This window comes from Drosophila innubila, assembly GCF_004354385.1.
Source record: "Drosophila innubila isolate TH190305 chromosome 2L unlocalized genomic scaffold, UK_Dinn_1.0 4_B_2L, whole genome shotgun sequence".
In the NCBI taxonomy this organism is placed as follows: Eukaryota; Metazoa; Arthropoda; class Insecta; order Diptera; family Drosophilidae; genus Drosophila; species Drosophila innubila.
In genome coordinates this window covers 5,145,990-5,161,190 of record NW_022995372.1, presented here as the reverse complement: position 1 = coordinate 5,161,190, position 15,201 = coordinate 5,145,990, and the positions used below count along the sequence as shown (strand labels likewise).

General features: G+C 37.0%; 4 protein-coding genes across 5 annotated transcripts; 3 read left to right on the top strand and 1 right to left on the bottom strand.

The window, feature by feature from the left end:
* The first annotated feature begins 4,130 nt into the window (after nucleotides 1-4,130).
* Nucleotides 4,131-5,148, top strand: LOC117780493 (probable pseudouridine-5'-phosphatase). The gene is made up of 2 exons (XM_034617051.1): nucleotides 4,131-4,266; nucleotides 4,321-5,148. Exons 1-2 carry the CDS (start codon nucleotides 4,146-4,148, stop codon nucleotides 5,082-5,084), a joined length of 885 nt encoding a protein of 294 aa, XP_034472942.1. The 5' UTR covers nucleotides 4,131-4,145; the 3' UTR covers nucleotides 5,085-5,148.
* Nucleotides 5,149-6,088: 940 nt separating this feature from the next.
* Nucleotides 6,089-7,078, top strand: LOC117781054 (probable pseudouridine-5'-phosphatase). Its single transcript, XM_034617774.1, has 2 exons — nucleotides 6,089-6,231; nucleotides 6,369-7,078. The coding sequence occupies exons 1-2, from the start codon at nucleotides 6,159-6,161 to the stop codon at nucleotides 7,016-7,018; spliced, it is 723 nt and encodes a 240-aa protein (XP_034473665.1). The 5' UTR covers nucleotides 6,089-6,158; the 3' UTR covers nucleotides 7,019-7,078.
* A 1,059-nt stretch (nucleotides 7,079-8,137) lies between these two features.
* On the bottom strand, nucleotides 8,138-9,075 carry LOC117781019 (probable pseudouridine-5'-phosphatase). 2 transcript variants are annotated; one of them, XM_034617727.1, is made up of 3 exons: nucleotides 8,933-9,075; nucleotides 8,207-8,876; nucleotides 8,138-8,155 (listed from the first exon to the last, which is right to left on the bottom strand). In XM_034617727.1, exons 1-2 carry the CDS (start codon nucleotides 8,997-8,999, stop codon nucleotides 8,227-8,229), a joined length of 717 nt encoding a protein of 238 aa, XP_034473618.1. In that variant the 5' UTR covers nucleotides 9,000-9,075; the 3' UTR covers nucleotides 8,138-8,155; nucleotides 8,207-8,226. The 2 variants fall into 2 exon arrangements, with proteins under 2 accessions (XP_034473618.1, XP_034473617.1); XM_034617726.1 differs by lacking the exon at nucleotides 8,138-8,155 and having other exon boundaries at nucleotides 8,199-8,876.
* A 5,181-nt stretch (nucleotides 9,076-14,256) lies between these two features.
* On the top strand, nucleotides 14,257-15,127 carry LOC117781037 (apolipoprotein D). The gene is made up of 5 exons (XM_034617752.1): nucleotides 14,257-14,279; nucleotides 14,335-14,577; nucleotides 14,637-14,722; nucleotides 14,783-14,881; nucleotides 14,939-15,127. Exons 1-5 carry the CDS (start codon nucleotides 14,257-14,259, stop codon nucleotides 15,076-15,078), a joined length of 591 nt encoding a protein of 196 aa, XP_034473643.1. The 3' UTR covers nucleotides 15,079-15,127.
* The last annotated feature ends 74 nt before the right edge of the window (nucleotides 15,128-15,201 follow it).

The following is a 15,201-nucleotide window of genomic DNA, read 5'->3' as shown; positions in this document are numbered from 1 at the left end:
AACTTGCATCGCTTTCGGCGTGATGAATGGACCCAAGCGATGGAGTCCCCACTTCCCACGTCAACCGCAAAACCATCAGTCGGATAACCCCCATTGGGCAGGGGAGGATGGAAAGAAAAGAGTAGGGAGGCAGAGCGTCAATTTTTCATTCAGTATCCTCAACCATAAGAGTCAGTCTGTCTTGTTTGAATTTGGGAATATCTACCCCATCTCTCTCACTTATTGCCTCTTTCTCTGTCTCTTGTCGCTGACCATTGTCAGTGTCTCCTTTCAAAGCACTTGTCTTGACTCGGACTTCGACTCGGACTCGGACTTGGATTCGGTTTTGGTTCTAGTTTGTTGGATTGCTCCCTTTAAAGCATTGTTCACAATTCTCTTGTTAGTTTTTGGATTTATTTGGTATACTCTATTAAATTTAACTTCAAAAGGCATGACAGACTGTAGAAAAAAGCAGACTTGAGTTGTTACTAAGCTGGAATAATCTTATATATATGTATATGACCTACAATTCACTTTTCAGCTTCTCTAAAGCGAAACAACAATCGCTAAAAGTTAAATTATATTTATAATAGATAAACCAGGGTATTTCAGTTTCGTATCGCCTAGCTTTTTGTCTATTTTCTGTATTTTTGTTTCTTTTTGGTTTGTTTTATTGTTGCCTTTTGATAAATTGTGCGCCTTTCGTTCTGACACATGTCAGCGTTTGTCTGCCCATTGTGAAAATAATATAGAGGCTTTGTTTTATTTTACAGCTTTTGATTGTCTAGGATGAAGCCCAAAGGTTATCGCACTTTTTCAATTTCAGAGTCTAACAATTGTGTAGAAATTTGAAGACAGGTATGTTATAAGTGCATATAATCTACAGTTACATCACATGGGATTATCGACGTTAGATTTATAAATGGAATATGATAGGAATTAAAGAAATACAGCAAACATTCTACATAGGTAATATTTTGTACAATAGAAACTATTTTTAATAGGCTTATATTAGTTGTTTATATAGCATTTTTACTGTCAATTGAGGAGCAAATTGAGTATAAAGTGAATTTGAAACTTGCTTACTCTCACTTATTAGGGCCATAATCTATTCATATATTTAAATTTGAAGAGTGATTGAAGACCTCAAGAATTTATAAAAGTTTGTATTTTAATATTAATATATTTATAAGAGGCTTTATAACTATTTAAGAGAAAATTTCTCGTTAGCTGCATCGAAATTAGTTTTAAATTTGATCAAATTGAGCTGAGCTTTGAAAAAAGTTCTTAGAGAAAGAAGAAAAATGAGTTGACCAAAAAGAAATATTGTTAACAAAACTATCTCTCTCTCTACTAAAAGTGCTTAAAGATCTGATGATTCAGTTTGAAGATAGTCCACGATATCTGTCTATATATTATGTTATATATATGTACAAATATGTTACATATAAGAAGTGAGCTCTGTTGTCGTATACTGTCAGCTGTTTACTGTTGCTTCAGTGTGTTTCACTTGATTTGACAACTGTGGGTGCACTTTGCCAGTGTTGTCCACTTGGAAGGCACAGGCCAGGAGAAAGGACGGGGGAAAGGAGACGAGACATGTCGCATTTTGTGTCAGTGTCAGTTTATGCGCCTGACAGCGTCAACAATTTTATTTACTTAATTTGGCTTTAGTTTGTCATTTATTTACTTGTTTGCCTCAAACAGGCCTGTACTTTCATCTATCTATCTCGCTCGCTCGCACGCACTGGCAGTTCATTCAGAGCGTTATCTCCATCTCATGGACGGCTCGGCTTCTGTGTGTGTGTGTGTTTGTGTGTGTCTCCTAATGTCTGTTGTTGTCACTTTGATGCTTGACGTTGCCCCAGTTGTTGTTGCTTGTCTTTGTTTTACCCTAAAGTGAGGTTGCAACAAAAACAACACACTGTTTGTACGGTTGTGGAAATATTATTTTTATGGAAGTCATAGTTGCTAGTATTCTCTCAAACAATTTTTTCTTTTTAAAACTATTGTATCAAGAATATTTTATCTATAAAATAAAATATAAATAAGTAATATACAGCTGAACATCGAGATTAATATTAATTTTAAACAGAGTTTGAAAACAAGTGCGGGTTCGAGTCCCACTTTCCAAGAAAAAAATATTTAAGTAGATTTTTTTCAAAAAAACAAGAAAAATATTATAAATTTAAGAACCCATCTTATTTTTATTAATTTATTGTGTTGAATATTTAAGAACATTTATTCTTATACTTTATACATATTATTATATTTGTGGTTTTGATAAAATAAGAGGTTTTGCTATTTTTAAAAGAACTTAGTCCTTTTAAAACCAAGATATGTTTTCTAACTTTAAGAATTTTATGATCTTGATGCATTTTTTACACCAAACTTCTTAGATCTCAAACCAAAATCTTGATTTAGAACACTTTTTTTTTTATGTCAGTGTATGCATATAATTAATGTGTAATTCATAGAACACAGTTTCAAATGGAATTAGTGATTTCTAAGATTTGTTATTTAAAATAAAATATATTTTGAAATAACTAAGGGCATTGCAAATTCGACTTTTCCGTAAACGAAAATGTTTATTTCTGTTTTTTTTTTCTGGTTGGACTGTGACTACACTTTATTGTCATTGTTGTTACTGTTTGTTGTTGCCGTTGTTGTTGTTGTTGCTACTGTAACTGTTGTTATTGCTGTTGTGTTGTCGCTGGAACGTGCTTCTGCATTTTTTATGAAAATTTAGAGCCTGTTGTTGTTGTTGCTATTGTTACACTTTGCGCGCATTTTAATTAAATATTTATTGCAATCATTTTGGCCAAATGGAAAATGCGTTCAGGTAATAACAGCAAAATCACAACTGAAGCAAAAGAGATTGCAGATGGAATTGTGAGAAAGAGAGGGAGATAAAGAAGGGACTGCACTAACATTTGTCATTACACATTAATAGCGCATCATTAATCTTTTCGTGAGCTGTTGGCCAAATGGATGCTGCTACCAAGGGCCAAGTCCCGTTAATTAATGTATGCCATTTAGCCGGAAAATTGCAGGGGTGCACACACTCACACGCACACGCACACACACATACATGCATACACACATGTGTGTGACTCTGTATGCCCATCATAATGAGCGCCAATTTAGTGTGTCTCTGTGTGTGTGAGTGTGTATGTGTGTGTCGTTGTCGCTACCACAAACAAGCAAAGGCCAAAGCCACAGGCTTTCCCACCCCTGCCAACAATCGTCTGAACTTCCTCTCTCTCTCTCTCTCTTTGTTTCACTTTCTCGCTCTCTCAGTCAAGCAGGTATGCTTGATTAATGCTTTATAACAGGACATACGAACACACATACACACACGCACACAGGCAAACAAAACAAGGATGTCGCTGTCTGAATACTGAGCCCGCAGCTGTTGCCCCTGGTCACCCTGTCGCCCCTGTTCACCCTGTTGCCCTTGTCCCTCCTTTGTTGGACCCTTGCTATTTAACATTAATTTAGTGGAATGCTGCAAAGGACTACGAAAGCTTTTCAGCGTCGTCGTCGACACATGTTAATCCTGTCGTTCTCGCTGCCACAACCACTCATATTCACATTCACAATCAAAATCATTTAAACTCATTCCACTTAATTATTGTATAATCGGATTTTCGACTGCATTGATTTGAAACGCTTAAGCAGACAGCGCATTTTGTTCATTAAAATGTTAAAGATAATGTTAACAAAATACCTTTCTCTTTTTTTCAAATACAAAGATTGCCTTAATATCCAAAAATATAAAAACTGTTTATACCTATTAAGTTCAGCTTAAGTAAACTATTAAACCAAGTCACAGAATATCCACGATTTATCTCACTTATTTTTTATTTTGTGAAAACATTTTAGATAAATTGTAAAAATTATAATACAGATTTCATTTTTCATTTCATTTTAATAAACTCTTAGATAGACTTTTTCTGGAGTCTCCTTCATTAAACAAAAAAAATAAAAATTATTTATGCTTATGTATTCTGAAGACCATGAGGAAATATACTGTTTTTCTAAACTAACTAAATATTTGTGAGACTTGGCAGCAGATGTCATTGTTGGATATTTAAATTTAGGTCAAATTTAAAGTATTTTTTAAATTTTTTAGAGAAACATATTAATATTTTCGGTCCATCCCTATGTGCGATAGAAAAGCTCCAATCACCGCAACTCCGGCGCGGTGTCTGCGCTGTTGTCCGGCTCCTTGTTGTGAGCCCTGTGTCTCCTACTGCATCTTTGATTTGGAAAGTGCAGTTTTCGGTAAGGAATCTCATTATATCTTATAGCTGTATTTGTATTCTGCCCGTTTGACAGACACCCGTCACATTTATCAACGTGCCTGCCGCGAACTCTTGGCCAGCTATAACAAGTCTCTGCCGGATTCGGTGCTGATGCAATGTGGTCCAATGGAGACACCTGAGATGGCCGAGCTGATATGCCGCAAGTGTGAGTTGCCTGTTGTGTGGGAACAGTTTCTGGTGCAGTTGAATGAGCACACCTGTGAGCTGATTGCCAATCCTCCCTTGATGGAGGGCGTGGAGCGTCTGGTGAATCATTTGCATTGCAATTGCATTGGCCTGGCCTTGATTACGGCCAGCAAGAGATCCTTATTCTGCAAGAAGATTCGTGGCAATGAGGACTTCTTTAAGCTTTTCGATCATGTGCTGTGTGCCGATGAATACAATCAACCGAAGCCTCAACCCGACTGTTATTTGCTTGCCATGGATCTGTTCTGTGAGCGACCCCCGCCGGAGTGTTGTCTGGCCTTCGATGGCACAACGAAGGGTGTTCAGGCGGCCAGAGATGCTCACCTGCAGGTCATTATGTTGCCTGATCCCGATCTGCCCTGTTGTTGGTCCGAGTTGGCCACCCAACGTCTAGAGACGCTCAAGGACTTTGATCCTGAAGACTTTGGCATGCCATATCTAGAGCCCCTTTCCGAACCGTCGCCTCCGGAATCTCCGCGTAACAGTGTGAATGACAAGGCTATCGAATCGTCACAAGAGGAAGAGCTAAGGGGCAGCACCCAAGAGGAGGAGGCGCCACCAGCCGAGGAGCCAGCAGCTGAAGCAGAATAGATTTTATGCATCAATATTGAATGTTTTAACAACAATAAAAGTCAACAAATTTATAAACAATTAATAACTTAGTGTTATATATATAATTTTGAATCTTGTCTTAAGACAGCTTAAATGACCAAATGCGGATAGTAAACAAAATAAATTTCCAATGCTCAATTTTCCAGCTTAACCCAAACATTTCCCCTGGAAAACTTGCCGACAGTTTTTCATTTCCTGCAGATTGACCAAATTGTCATTATAAGCAGGACAAGTCAAAGCATAAATCTAACTCTAGTGCTGTCTGTCTCGCCAGCAAATGCCAATTGTTGGCAATTGTATTATTCAGCATATTACGCATACGCCGTGTGCACGGATGTCACTCGTATGCTGCAGACGTCGGCGTCAACTTGCCACAACTTTTGCCAACTTATAATTACTTAATGTTTCATCTAGACTGCAATTCCCTCCTCTCTTACTTCAACCTTACTCTTGGCTGACTCGTTTACCCCTTAGGAGCTTTAGCTTTAATCTCTGTCTATGCCCTGTCCTCATAAAAGTAAAGTGAATAAACCTTTTAACTCTTTAGCCTTGCAGTAACTTTACTTTTATTATATAATTTTTTTTCCTACTTTGCCCCACACTTCCGTTCTGCCTAATGAGCAAACGCCACAGGAAAAAATAATAACTGAAATGGAAAGAAATGGGAAGAAAATTAAGTAAGCAAAATTAATCGTACACCTCAAAGTTTTCTGTACGTGTACATTTTTTTTCTCAACTTAATTAAAGTAGTCAATGGCTAAGGAGTTATAAAATGTTTGCAAAATTCGAATGAGGCTTAGCTTCGATAATATTTTTATCTTCTTAATTGAAATGTACATTTTAATAATTTAAAACAAACTTTCTTTTAGAGCATGAATATTATTTTCAGAGTGATTTTCTCATTTGCCATGTTTAGTTTGAAGATTTAAATTTCAATGACTTTCTTACTTGTTGTTTTGAAAAAAAATTTTAACAGTTGAACAGAACATTTTTTTCAATTCAGTAAAATAAATCTTGAAAATGTTTTAGTCGAGATTAGCGCAAGGACCAAAGATGCCAGATGCTAATGCAAAATGTTTCCAGAAAGTGACGCATGTCATCTTCGACAATGATGGAACGCTAATGGGTAAGCAAGTCGAATTGCACTAGAACTGATATATCTAGTTATATATGTCTGCAAAGGTTGGCGATTTATTTGAACTACACTAGAACCATTCTTTCAATGTTCAATCTGTGACATATAAGTAAATGCATATCTCTTAGATTCCGAAAAGATCTATGCAAAGACGGTACAGAATCTGCTCTCGCCTTTTGACCAAACCTTCACCGATGAACTTAAAATGCGCGGCATGGGAAGGCCATCCCAATATATGGTGGATCTATTGATCGATTCTTACGACCTGCCCGTGGAGCGAAGTGATTTATTACATCAATATGAAACGGAGGCCAATCAATTGCTGGAGAACGTGCCATTGATGCCAGGTGTAGATGATCTGCTGCGACATCTCTATGATCAGCATATACCCATGGCCATAGCCACCTCCTCGCATCGGGATTCGTTTCGTATCAAAGCTCGTCCTCATTGTGATTTGATGTCCGTTTTTCATCACGTTGTCTGCGGAAGTGATCAGGAACTGAAAAGGGGAAAACCAGCTCCGGATATCTTTCTGTTAGCCGCATCTCGTTTTAAGCCCCAGCCTCCGCCCCACTGTTGTCTGGTCTTCGAGGACTCGCCCGCTGGTCTTCGAGCAGGCTTAGCTGCGGGTATGCAGGTTGTTATGATACCCGATCCACTTGTCCCCGAAGAGGCCAGAAAGGGAGCCACACTTGTTTTACGATCTATGGAGGAATTCCAGCCGGAGCTTTTTGGTCTACCCTATATCGACTATAGCCCTAAATTTTCCTTTGGTTAGTCAACTAAATTTATCAAAATTATCTGTGTATTTCAATAAATTTTTAAATAAAAAATAATATCAGCAATTAGCATGAAATAATAAGGAAAATAAATAGTGGGTATACTGGTAGCATATGAGCAATAGATGGAGCTTTATGTTTACTTTTAATAGCCTGAGTCCATTGAAAATGTGCAAAAAAGGGTATAATGTGTTTGGCAGAATGTATGTAACAGGCAGGATCAGGATCAACAGCCGAGTCGAATGAGCCATGTCCGTCTCTCCGTCTGTCTGTCCGTCTGTCTGTCCGTCTGTTTGAACGCGTCGACCTCTGAAACCATACGAGCTTGAGACTTCAAACTTGGTATGTAGATTCCTAGATACCATAGGCAGATCAAGTTTGTTTTTATTTTTGGATCAGTCCACATTGAAAATGAAGTTTTAGTATGGAAAAGCTTTTTATTTGTTGAGATATCAGATGCAAAATTAAAGAACATGCATCTGGGTTGGTATTATTCATCCTGACCAAATTTGGCTAAAATCGGTCCACTATATCATATAGCTGCCATAGGAACGTTACATTAAAAATGAAGTTTTAGTATGGAATAGTTTTTTATTTGTTGAGATATCAGAACCAAACTGATAGAATATGCATTTGCGCTGGTTATATACATCCTAACCATGTTTGGTTAAAATCGGTCCACTATGTCATATAGCCGCAATATAGACTCTCAATCAAAAATTAAGTCTCAGTATAAAATTTTAATTAGTTTTTTGAGATATCTTAATTAAACTCATATAATATGCATTTATCTTGGTTTTGTCCATCCTGTTCTTTGAGATATCTTAACCAAACTGTTAGAATGTGTCTTAACGTTGGTTTTGTACATTCTAACCAAATTTGGTTTAATTCGGCTCCATATATCATATAGCTGCCATAGGAACAATCGGTCGAAAATCAACTTTCAGTACAAAATTCCTGGCCACAGGGTATCCTACTGTCTAGTGTGCTCGACTGTGTAGAAATTTCAGTCGACAGTCATAGAAATTTCAGAAAAGACAGTGAGCATGTTATGATTTTCTCTTCTTTACTCCTAATCAGATATCTATTAATAAGCATTTTATCATACATAAAAATTCATAAATTTTTTAATTTTTCTTTAAATTATATAATAAATTTTTTACTTTTGATTTTAAATGATAATTTTAATTTGCTAAAATTTTGTGAACTAACCAAATGTAAATTTAGCACAGTTGTCATAGGGAGGCAGACCAAAAATTTCCGGCTTAAATTCTTCCATGGAGCGCAAGACGAGTGTGGCATCCTTGGTCTTCTCTTCAGGCACACGTGGATCGGGTATCATGACCACTTGCATACCCGCAGCTAAACCAGCCTGCAATCCAATGGGCGAGTCCTCAAAGACCAGACAACAATGTGCAGGTGGCTTTGGCTTAAAACGGGATGCAGCTAGCAGGAAAATATCCGGAGAGGGTTTGCCGTGTATGAGTTCCGGATCATCGCCGCAGACAATGTGATGGAAGGCTGGTAACAAGTTGCAGTGTGCTCCCGCCTTATGACAAAACACTTTGCGACTTCCCGATGTGGCAATGGCCACGGGAATCCGATGATGATACAGATGGAGCAACAGATCCTTAGCACCTGGCAATAGGGACACATTTCCCATAAGTCGATGCACCTCGGCATTAAACATTTCTTCAAATTTCTGCTCATCAACGGGCAATTTGAGTTCCCTAACCAACAGTCTTGCCGATAAATATCCAGGTAATCCCATGCATCGCATTTTCAGCTCAAACGTGTACTTTTCTCCAAAAGGTCGAAGGATATTTCCTACTGCTTGCTCGTACTGCTTTTCCGTATCTAAAAAATGTCGAAGGTCGTAAGACGCGCTATATATAGATTTTATAACTCCTTACCCATCAGTGTGCCATCATTGTCAAAGATACAGTGTGTAATTTTGTGCAACTCTTTGGTTGATGTCATTTTTGGTTAGTTCTTCTGCCTAGAACATGCGTCAGGAGTTAAAAATATTTGTAAACATTATTTTCAGTTTAATTGTCAAGATTTGACTTTTCAATATATAATCTATCTAGATTTTTTTTTATTTTTTTTTTTGAAATCATAATAAATTAATTTAATGTCTAGATTGTAGCGCCAAACATATTATCTATCTATTACAAAGTTGCCTTCCATAATTCTCGAATTTTAATTTCGAACCCTCTGTTTGTTTTCTCAGGAACTTTTAATTTTTAATTATAATTTAATATTCAACTCGTTTTCTTATGGATAGTTGGTATATATATTATCATACCGCAATTAAGAACACGATTCTTAAGTTTTGGGAATTAGCTGTCTGTTGAGAGATCACGTTAATTTGATTATGCCTGACGGGGGGAAATGTTGAAAAGAAAATACTTCACATGCATTTTAATTAAACTATTTTCGACTTTAGCGACGTGCAATTTAAAATACTTTCGAAAACTTCCTTTTGCCAGGCTGTTGCAATGCTGTGGGGTTGCCCCGCGGGGCATGTGGCATGAGGCATGAGGCACGAGGCACAGGCACAACTGCTTCGACTGAGACTGAGACCAGTGAAAGGTGCTTGCTGCAGCTGTCAATTTAGTGGCGTCTCCAAGAAAAGCTGACGTTTTTCTTCCTTTGCTTAGCCAAATGCCACGTTTTTCAGTGCAAGTTGTGTTCGGATATTCCCGAATGGAGTTGGGGGCTCAGTTTGGTTGCCATCTACAGCTTGCAACTTGCAACTTGCTGCATTTTATTACAAAGTTGCGTAATTGATTAAGCAGTTCGCAACCGTGCCACAAACCGTGCCACAAACCGGTTGGGGCAGTGACAAACTTCATCATAGACGCGGTACGTGCTATATGTTGACAGTTAATTTTAAATGTGGATTTGACATTCCTAAGCACACGTTAAATACTTCATGGAGAAAACGAATATTAGTTAGATTGGATCAACACTAAAGTGCTGTGAAGTTCTCTATATAAATCTGAATTTATTCTGCAAGCTTTTATAAAAAATGTCAACTACCAGATCTTTTGTAAGTTACTCGAGCTTATTATAAAAATATGATTGTATTTTATTTTTTTTCACTCACAGAAAGTAATATTATAATAAAATCTGTAAACCTTTGCCTAATATATGCACAGAAAAATTAATAGTTTTTCATCAAAATTTTAGGTTAACTATTTTCAAAATCAAAGCTTAGATCAGAACTTTAACTTTATGGTAAGTGTTTAATGATGTTTTAACTTATTAGTACAGTTGCATGCCAACCCAGATTTTCGGGTTGAGCAGCTAAAATTTGTAGTAAAACAATTGCGTTTTCAAGTTAAATTTTTTTTTTTGAAAACTCTATCCGTTTTTGGACATTTTCTATTTCGACATAAAACACGATCCAAAGTGATGATTTACAACACTACAGTTAACCAAACTACGAGCAAAGTCAAGTGTTATACTGAACTTTTCTGAATATCAAAAGATACACACGACGAAAAAACACCTTAAACTTAAAACATATTAAATGATTTTTTCTACAGTTTCTTTTTTGGGTAAAAAAAAAAATAAAAATACAAGAAATTGTTTTTATGTTATATATAAATAAGTATCTTTAACTCCAACAAACCCAATTAACTTAACTTTAATACGTGTCAGTTAAATAAGTAATAGAACATAATTGGTTTTTAAAGGTTATTCACGAATTTTTTGCATGTTATAAAGTGCTAACCACAAAATAATTGGCACATTCGATTTTTAGCAACAAATTGCGTAAAGTGAGTTGAAAAATCGTCGTTTAAAACAAAAGTAGAAAAGAAAAAAATGAACAACTGCAAATACTGGTCAATAAAATGGCATTAATTAATCGGAAAAGCTGCGTCAGCTGTTGCCAACAAAGTTGGGGGAGACATAGTCATTTTTGGCCATTTGAATGCAGCGACGAATTGTGCGCCTAAATTATGCACAGCCAACCATTTTGGGCCAAGCATTTATGGCCACATTTTTTGGCCACAAACCGCCAAAGGGGAAGGTGCGGTGCAGAAATAGAGGGGTGTAACGGGCGACTGGCCAGCAACAATATGTTGTAAACGTTTAATTTGAACGCGTCTCTAATCGCTGTCCTGGCAACGTGCAACGTGTGGCAACAACAACCTCCACCCCCCATCTCCTGCTCCTTGACAACCCAACCTGGTCGCTTGTAATTGCGTTCATTGAATTGTTAACTGGACTCGTTGTCTACCGCCAGCCGCTGGCCGCAACCGCAACTTGCAACAGAGCAGCAGGCGCAGCAAAGGAAAACGGCAGCGGGAAACGGCAGCGGTAAAACGGCTAAAAGCCGTTGTTATCCTTGTGGTTTGTTGTGGCTCTCTCTCTGTCTGTCCGCCTGGTGTCCGATCTGTCTATCTCTCTGTGCCCCTTGAGTTGATTTGGTTTGGTTTTGTTGGGACCACGACGCATTTGGGATTTGGCCTCCGTCGCCGCCGTCCTGCCTCAAAATCCCGGTCAATGCACATCAAACTTTTGGCTCAGTGCTCTTGGCATTTATTGGTATTGTTCCAATGTTCCAATTAAAGTTCGACTAGCCCCATAAAATATGCAAACACGTAAAAGTTCCTCATTCGATTTCTGGCTGCCACAGAACATTAATGCTTAACGGTCAATGAGTTTCACTGCAGCATCCGAAGTCAGACAAGTTGGCCAAGTCATTCGGTGAACAGTGCCAATAAAAGGTAATAAAACTAGATACCAGACGTTCCATCGGCCAAATAATCCAATATTGCATGGTTTAAATATAAGGAAATTGCAGTGATTTTAGAGAGGAAGACGACATCTTCCTTTTCAGATGGTAAGGATATAATTGCACTTTAATTGTTCTTCCTAAAAGTATTGGTATAGTAAGATAGCGGAGCAGTCAATTTTTAGAAAGAATAAACTTTCATATCTTAAAAATAGAGAAGTTAATTTTCTTGAAAATATACTGTTCAGAAAGACAAATGTTTCTTCCAGTTATCTTTTTTTGAGAATAATTTTAATTTAGAGAAGTTTTGTTTTGTTTTCCTTAAAGAGAAAATTATTTATTTCCTACTGGAAACATATTTTTGACCTGACCAGAAGAAATAAATCGATGATATAAATCGGTTCCTTTTCCATATCTGAAGAGAAGTATACTAATTTATCTTCTCTTGGTGAAAATATTCGGGGATAGCTTGTTTATCCAATTTAGAAGAGAAGTTGTTTCCTATTAGCTCCTTGATAGAAGTCGCTTTCCTATTTATCTTATAGATGTGATTAACTTTGCTTTTCTTTTTAGAAGTGAAGTAGCTTCCATATATTTTCTGGGTAAAAAGTTATTTCCCCATCTGTCCTTAACTGAATTATAGTGAAGACAATTCTTGACTGTAGAAGTAAGCTATTTTCTCAGATTCTTTCCAAAGACTTATTTAACATACAGATTTAACTTTCTTCTCGTATCTCCACTTATTCTTTTCCATAAAATGAAATTCTTGCATATATCTTTTTGATAGTACTACTCCATAGGAATAAAATTACTTGCCATTCTCTTGCTCACTTTCTTTAATCGTAGTACTGCCTTTACATTGTCCTTAGATATATTTATGAACTCAAAGTGAATGCCAAAAATAAACTCCGTCTTGGCCTTCGGCAACTCACACATGACCAGGTCTGAGTGTGTGTTTTTTGCACTCAATAAATATTGTCTGACCGCAAACTATCTATCGCTCATCGAGGTCTCAAATGTCAGACGGACAGTCAGCCGTCCATGTCGAGGCATCACGCTCTGAGAATTCGTACTGTCGACTCGTTGGGAGTGGATCCAGAGGCGCAATTGAGCGATTTCCCAACGGTAGCAACTCCAGCTATAGCTTCTGGCCAAAAAACACAACGGGGGAGCCAAAAAAAGAAGTTCAAGAAGCCGCAACAAAGTACAAAAAGCATGGTACAAAGTCCAATTTGTTTGTAATGGCATTTACTTTGTTTACAAAATACATTTTGTATGCATAGCGAGTAGTTGAGTCCCTTCAAACTTGCACTGGGTCGCAGCCCAGTTTGAGTTCCAGTCCGAGGAGGAGTTGGAGCTGGAGTTTACGTCGGAGACTAGACCGGGTCTCGGACTGAGTCTGGGAATTTCTCTGGGCTGTGTATCGTTGGCAAGTCATGCACTGTCGCGGTAAGGCGACTACAAGCTCAAAAATAAAATAAAATAGATGGATGCATATATAGAAATTCTAAAATCGCTGTACCATAAAATTTCCCCATTGGGCGTTTCGGGTTTTTGTTATGCCACTCTAGGCGAGGACGATTCTCTTGCCTTTTCGCTGTTTAATTTTGCAATTGTCCATTTCGATAGAGCACAAGACAGCGAAAAGGAGCGAACAATAGAGCGAGACAGAGACTAAGATAGTTGGAGTGGGAGTTATCTATGCCGGTCAGAACTATTGCGGTTTCTGATTTATGTTTGTTTATGTTGTTCAACATTTGTTTTATTTACCGCAAAAAAACAATAAAAACGAAAAACATACAAGGCTGCACTCTAAAGTCGAGTATGATTGACAAGAAAATACCCTGTGACCAGACTTAGACCTCTGTGCATTTTTAAACTAATTAGAACTAGTTTTTTTTTTAAAATAATTTCGTGTTGAAAATAGTAGAATGAATAAAATTCATGTTAGAACACGATATGGTATAATTTGAAACATTGTCACAGAGCTATAATACCCCTTAATATCCATCTAAAATGGAAACAGGGTATAAGAAAGGCAAGTTAAGCAAGACAAACTCGTAAGCAGCTTACAGACAATAGCTGAAAGTGCTACCTGAGTAAAAAATATTACTTCCGTTCAGTTACAGCCTGCAACTTTGTCCATGTCTTTAACATTTTCCGAGTGTCACTTGGTCAGCTCTCAGACATTTCTAAATATATAAATCATATTTTGAACTACGAGTATACCTTCGATTACTGTAATGAATTTATGTTTCCACTGTAGTCAAATAGCCAAATAATCTAAACAATATCAATTTCTTAAATGCATATATATTGTCGTTTATTTTTAATGCATCGATTTGGTCACAGCCCAACTAAATTTTAAAACATTTTTGGTTTAATTTTACCAAAGCTAAACGATTTAGGTATGGAAAATTCCTCAAACTGAGAGCAGTACTAATGAAATAAGAATATGCTCTATCAGTATCAGTTAAACTTTGAAGCATGCCCAACCTACAAATCTATTTGTAAGTCTATTTTCAAAAGATACAACGGAAAACTATCTCACAGATACATTTCTAGTATTGCATCAATTTTGTTGGTTGCCTTTGTTACTCAAGCAACGACTTTGGCTGTGTTTAAAGGACCCTGTCCAAATAACATGACATCTATTGGAAACTTTGATATGAAGCGGTATTTGGGTAAATGGTATTCACACTCCATGTATGCGTTGTTTTCGAAGAAAATTCCCAATTGCAAGTCCATTGAGTTCATACAGGAAAAGGATGCTACCTATACACTTACAAATAAGGAAATCAGCACCGTGTAAGGAACTTTTAGTGAATCAAGTTTTGTATACATCTATAATATACATTTCCCAACAGGACTCATACACTGAAAACAAAAACATACAAGATAAATAATATCGATAGCACGATTGGCAAGTTTGATATGGAAATTAACGAAAAAGGTTCGTAAAAGCCCATCTTAAGTGCCGAAACTAACATATAGTATATATCTTCTGTTCTAGGCGACACTAGAAGCATTGAGATCTATATTTTAGACACGGATTATGATAGCTTTGCTATTCAGTTCATGTGCTTCGATTCCAATAGCGTTTTCAACTTTCGTAAGTCTATCACACATACCACGAAAAACTTCAGCTTAAAGTCCTTTTTAATTTCAGAGTGGGCTGTGATCAATACACGCAAGCGAATACCATCAGCAGAAACTATATTCACAGCTCAAAAGATGGCCCAACTCTCAGGCATAAAGATAAGTAAAATGATTAAGGTATTGCAGCATGCCTGTCCGTCAGATACTTAAATGTATAAAAATCTATAAACAATTATGCTATTATAATATTATTCAGTTATTTCTTAGTCGTTTTATTTTGTCATAGATCTTTGACAGTGTGCATAAAGAACGAAAAATTCAATTTCGACATAT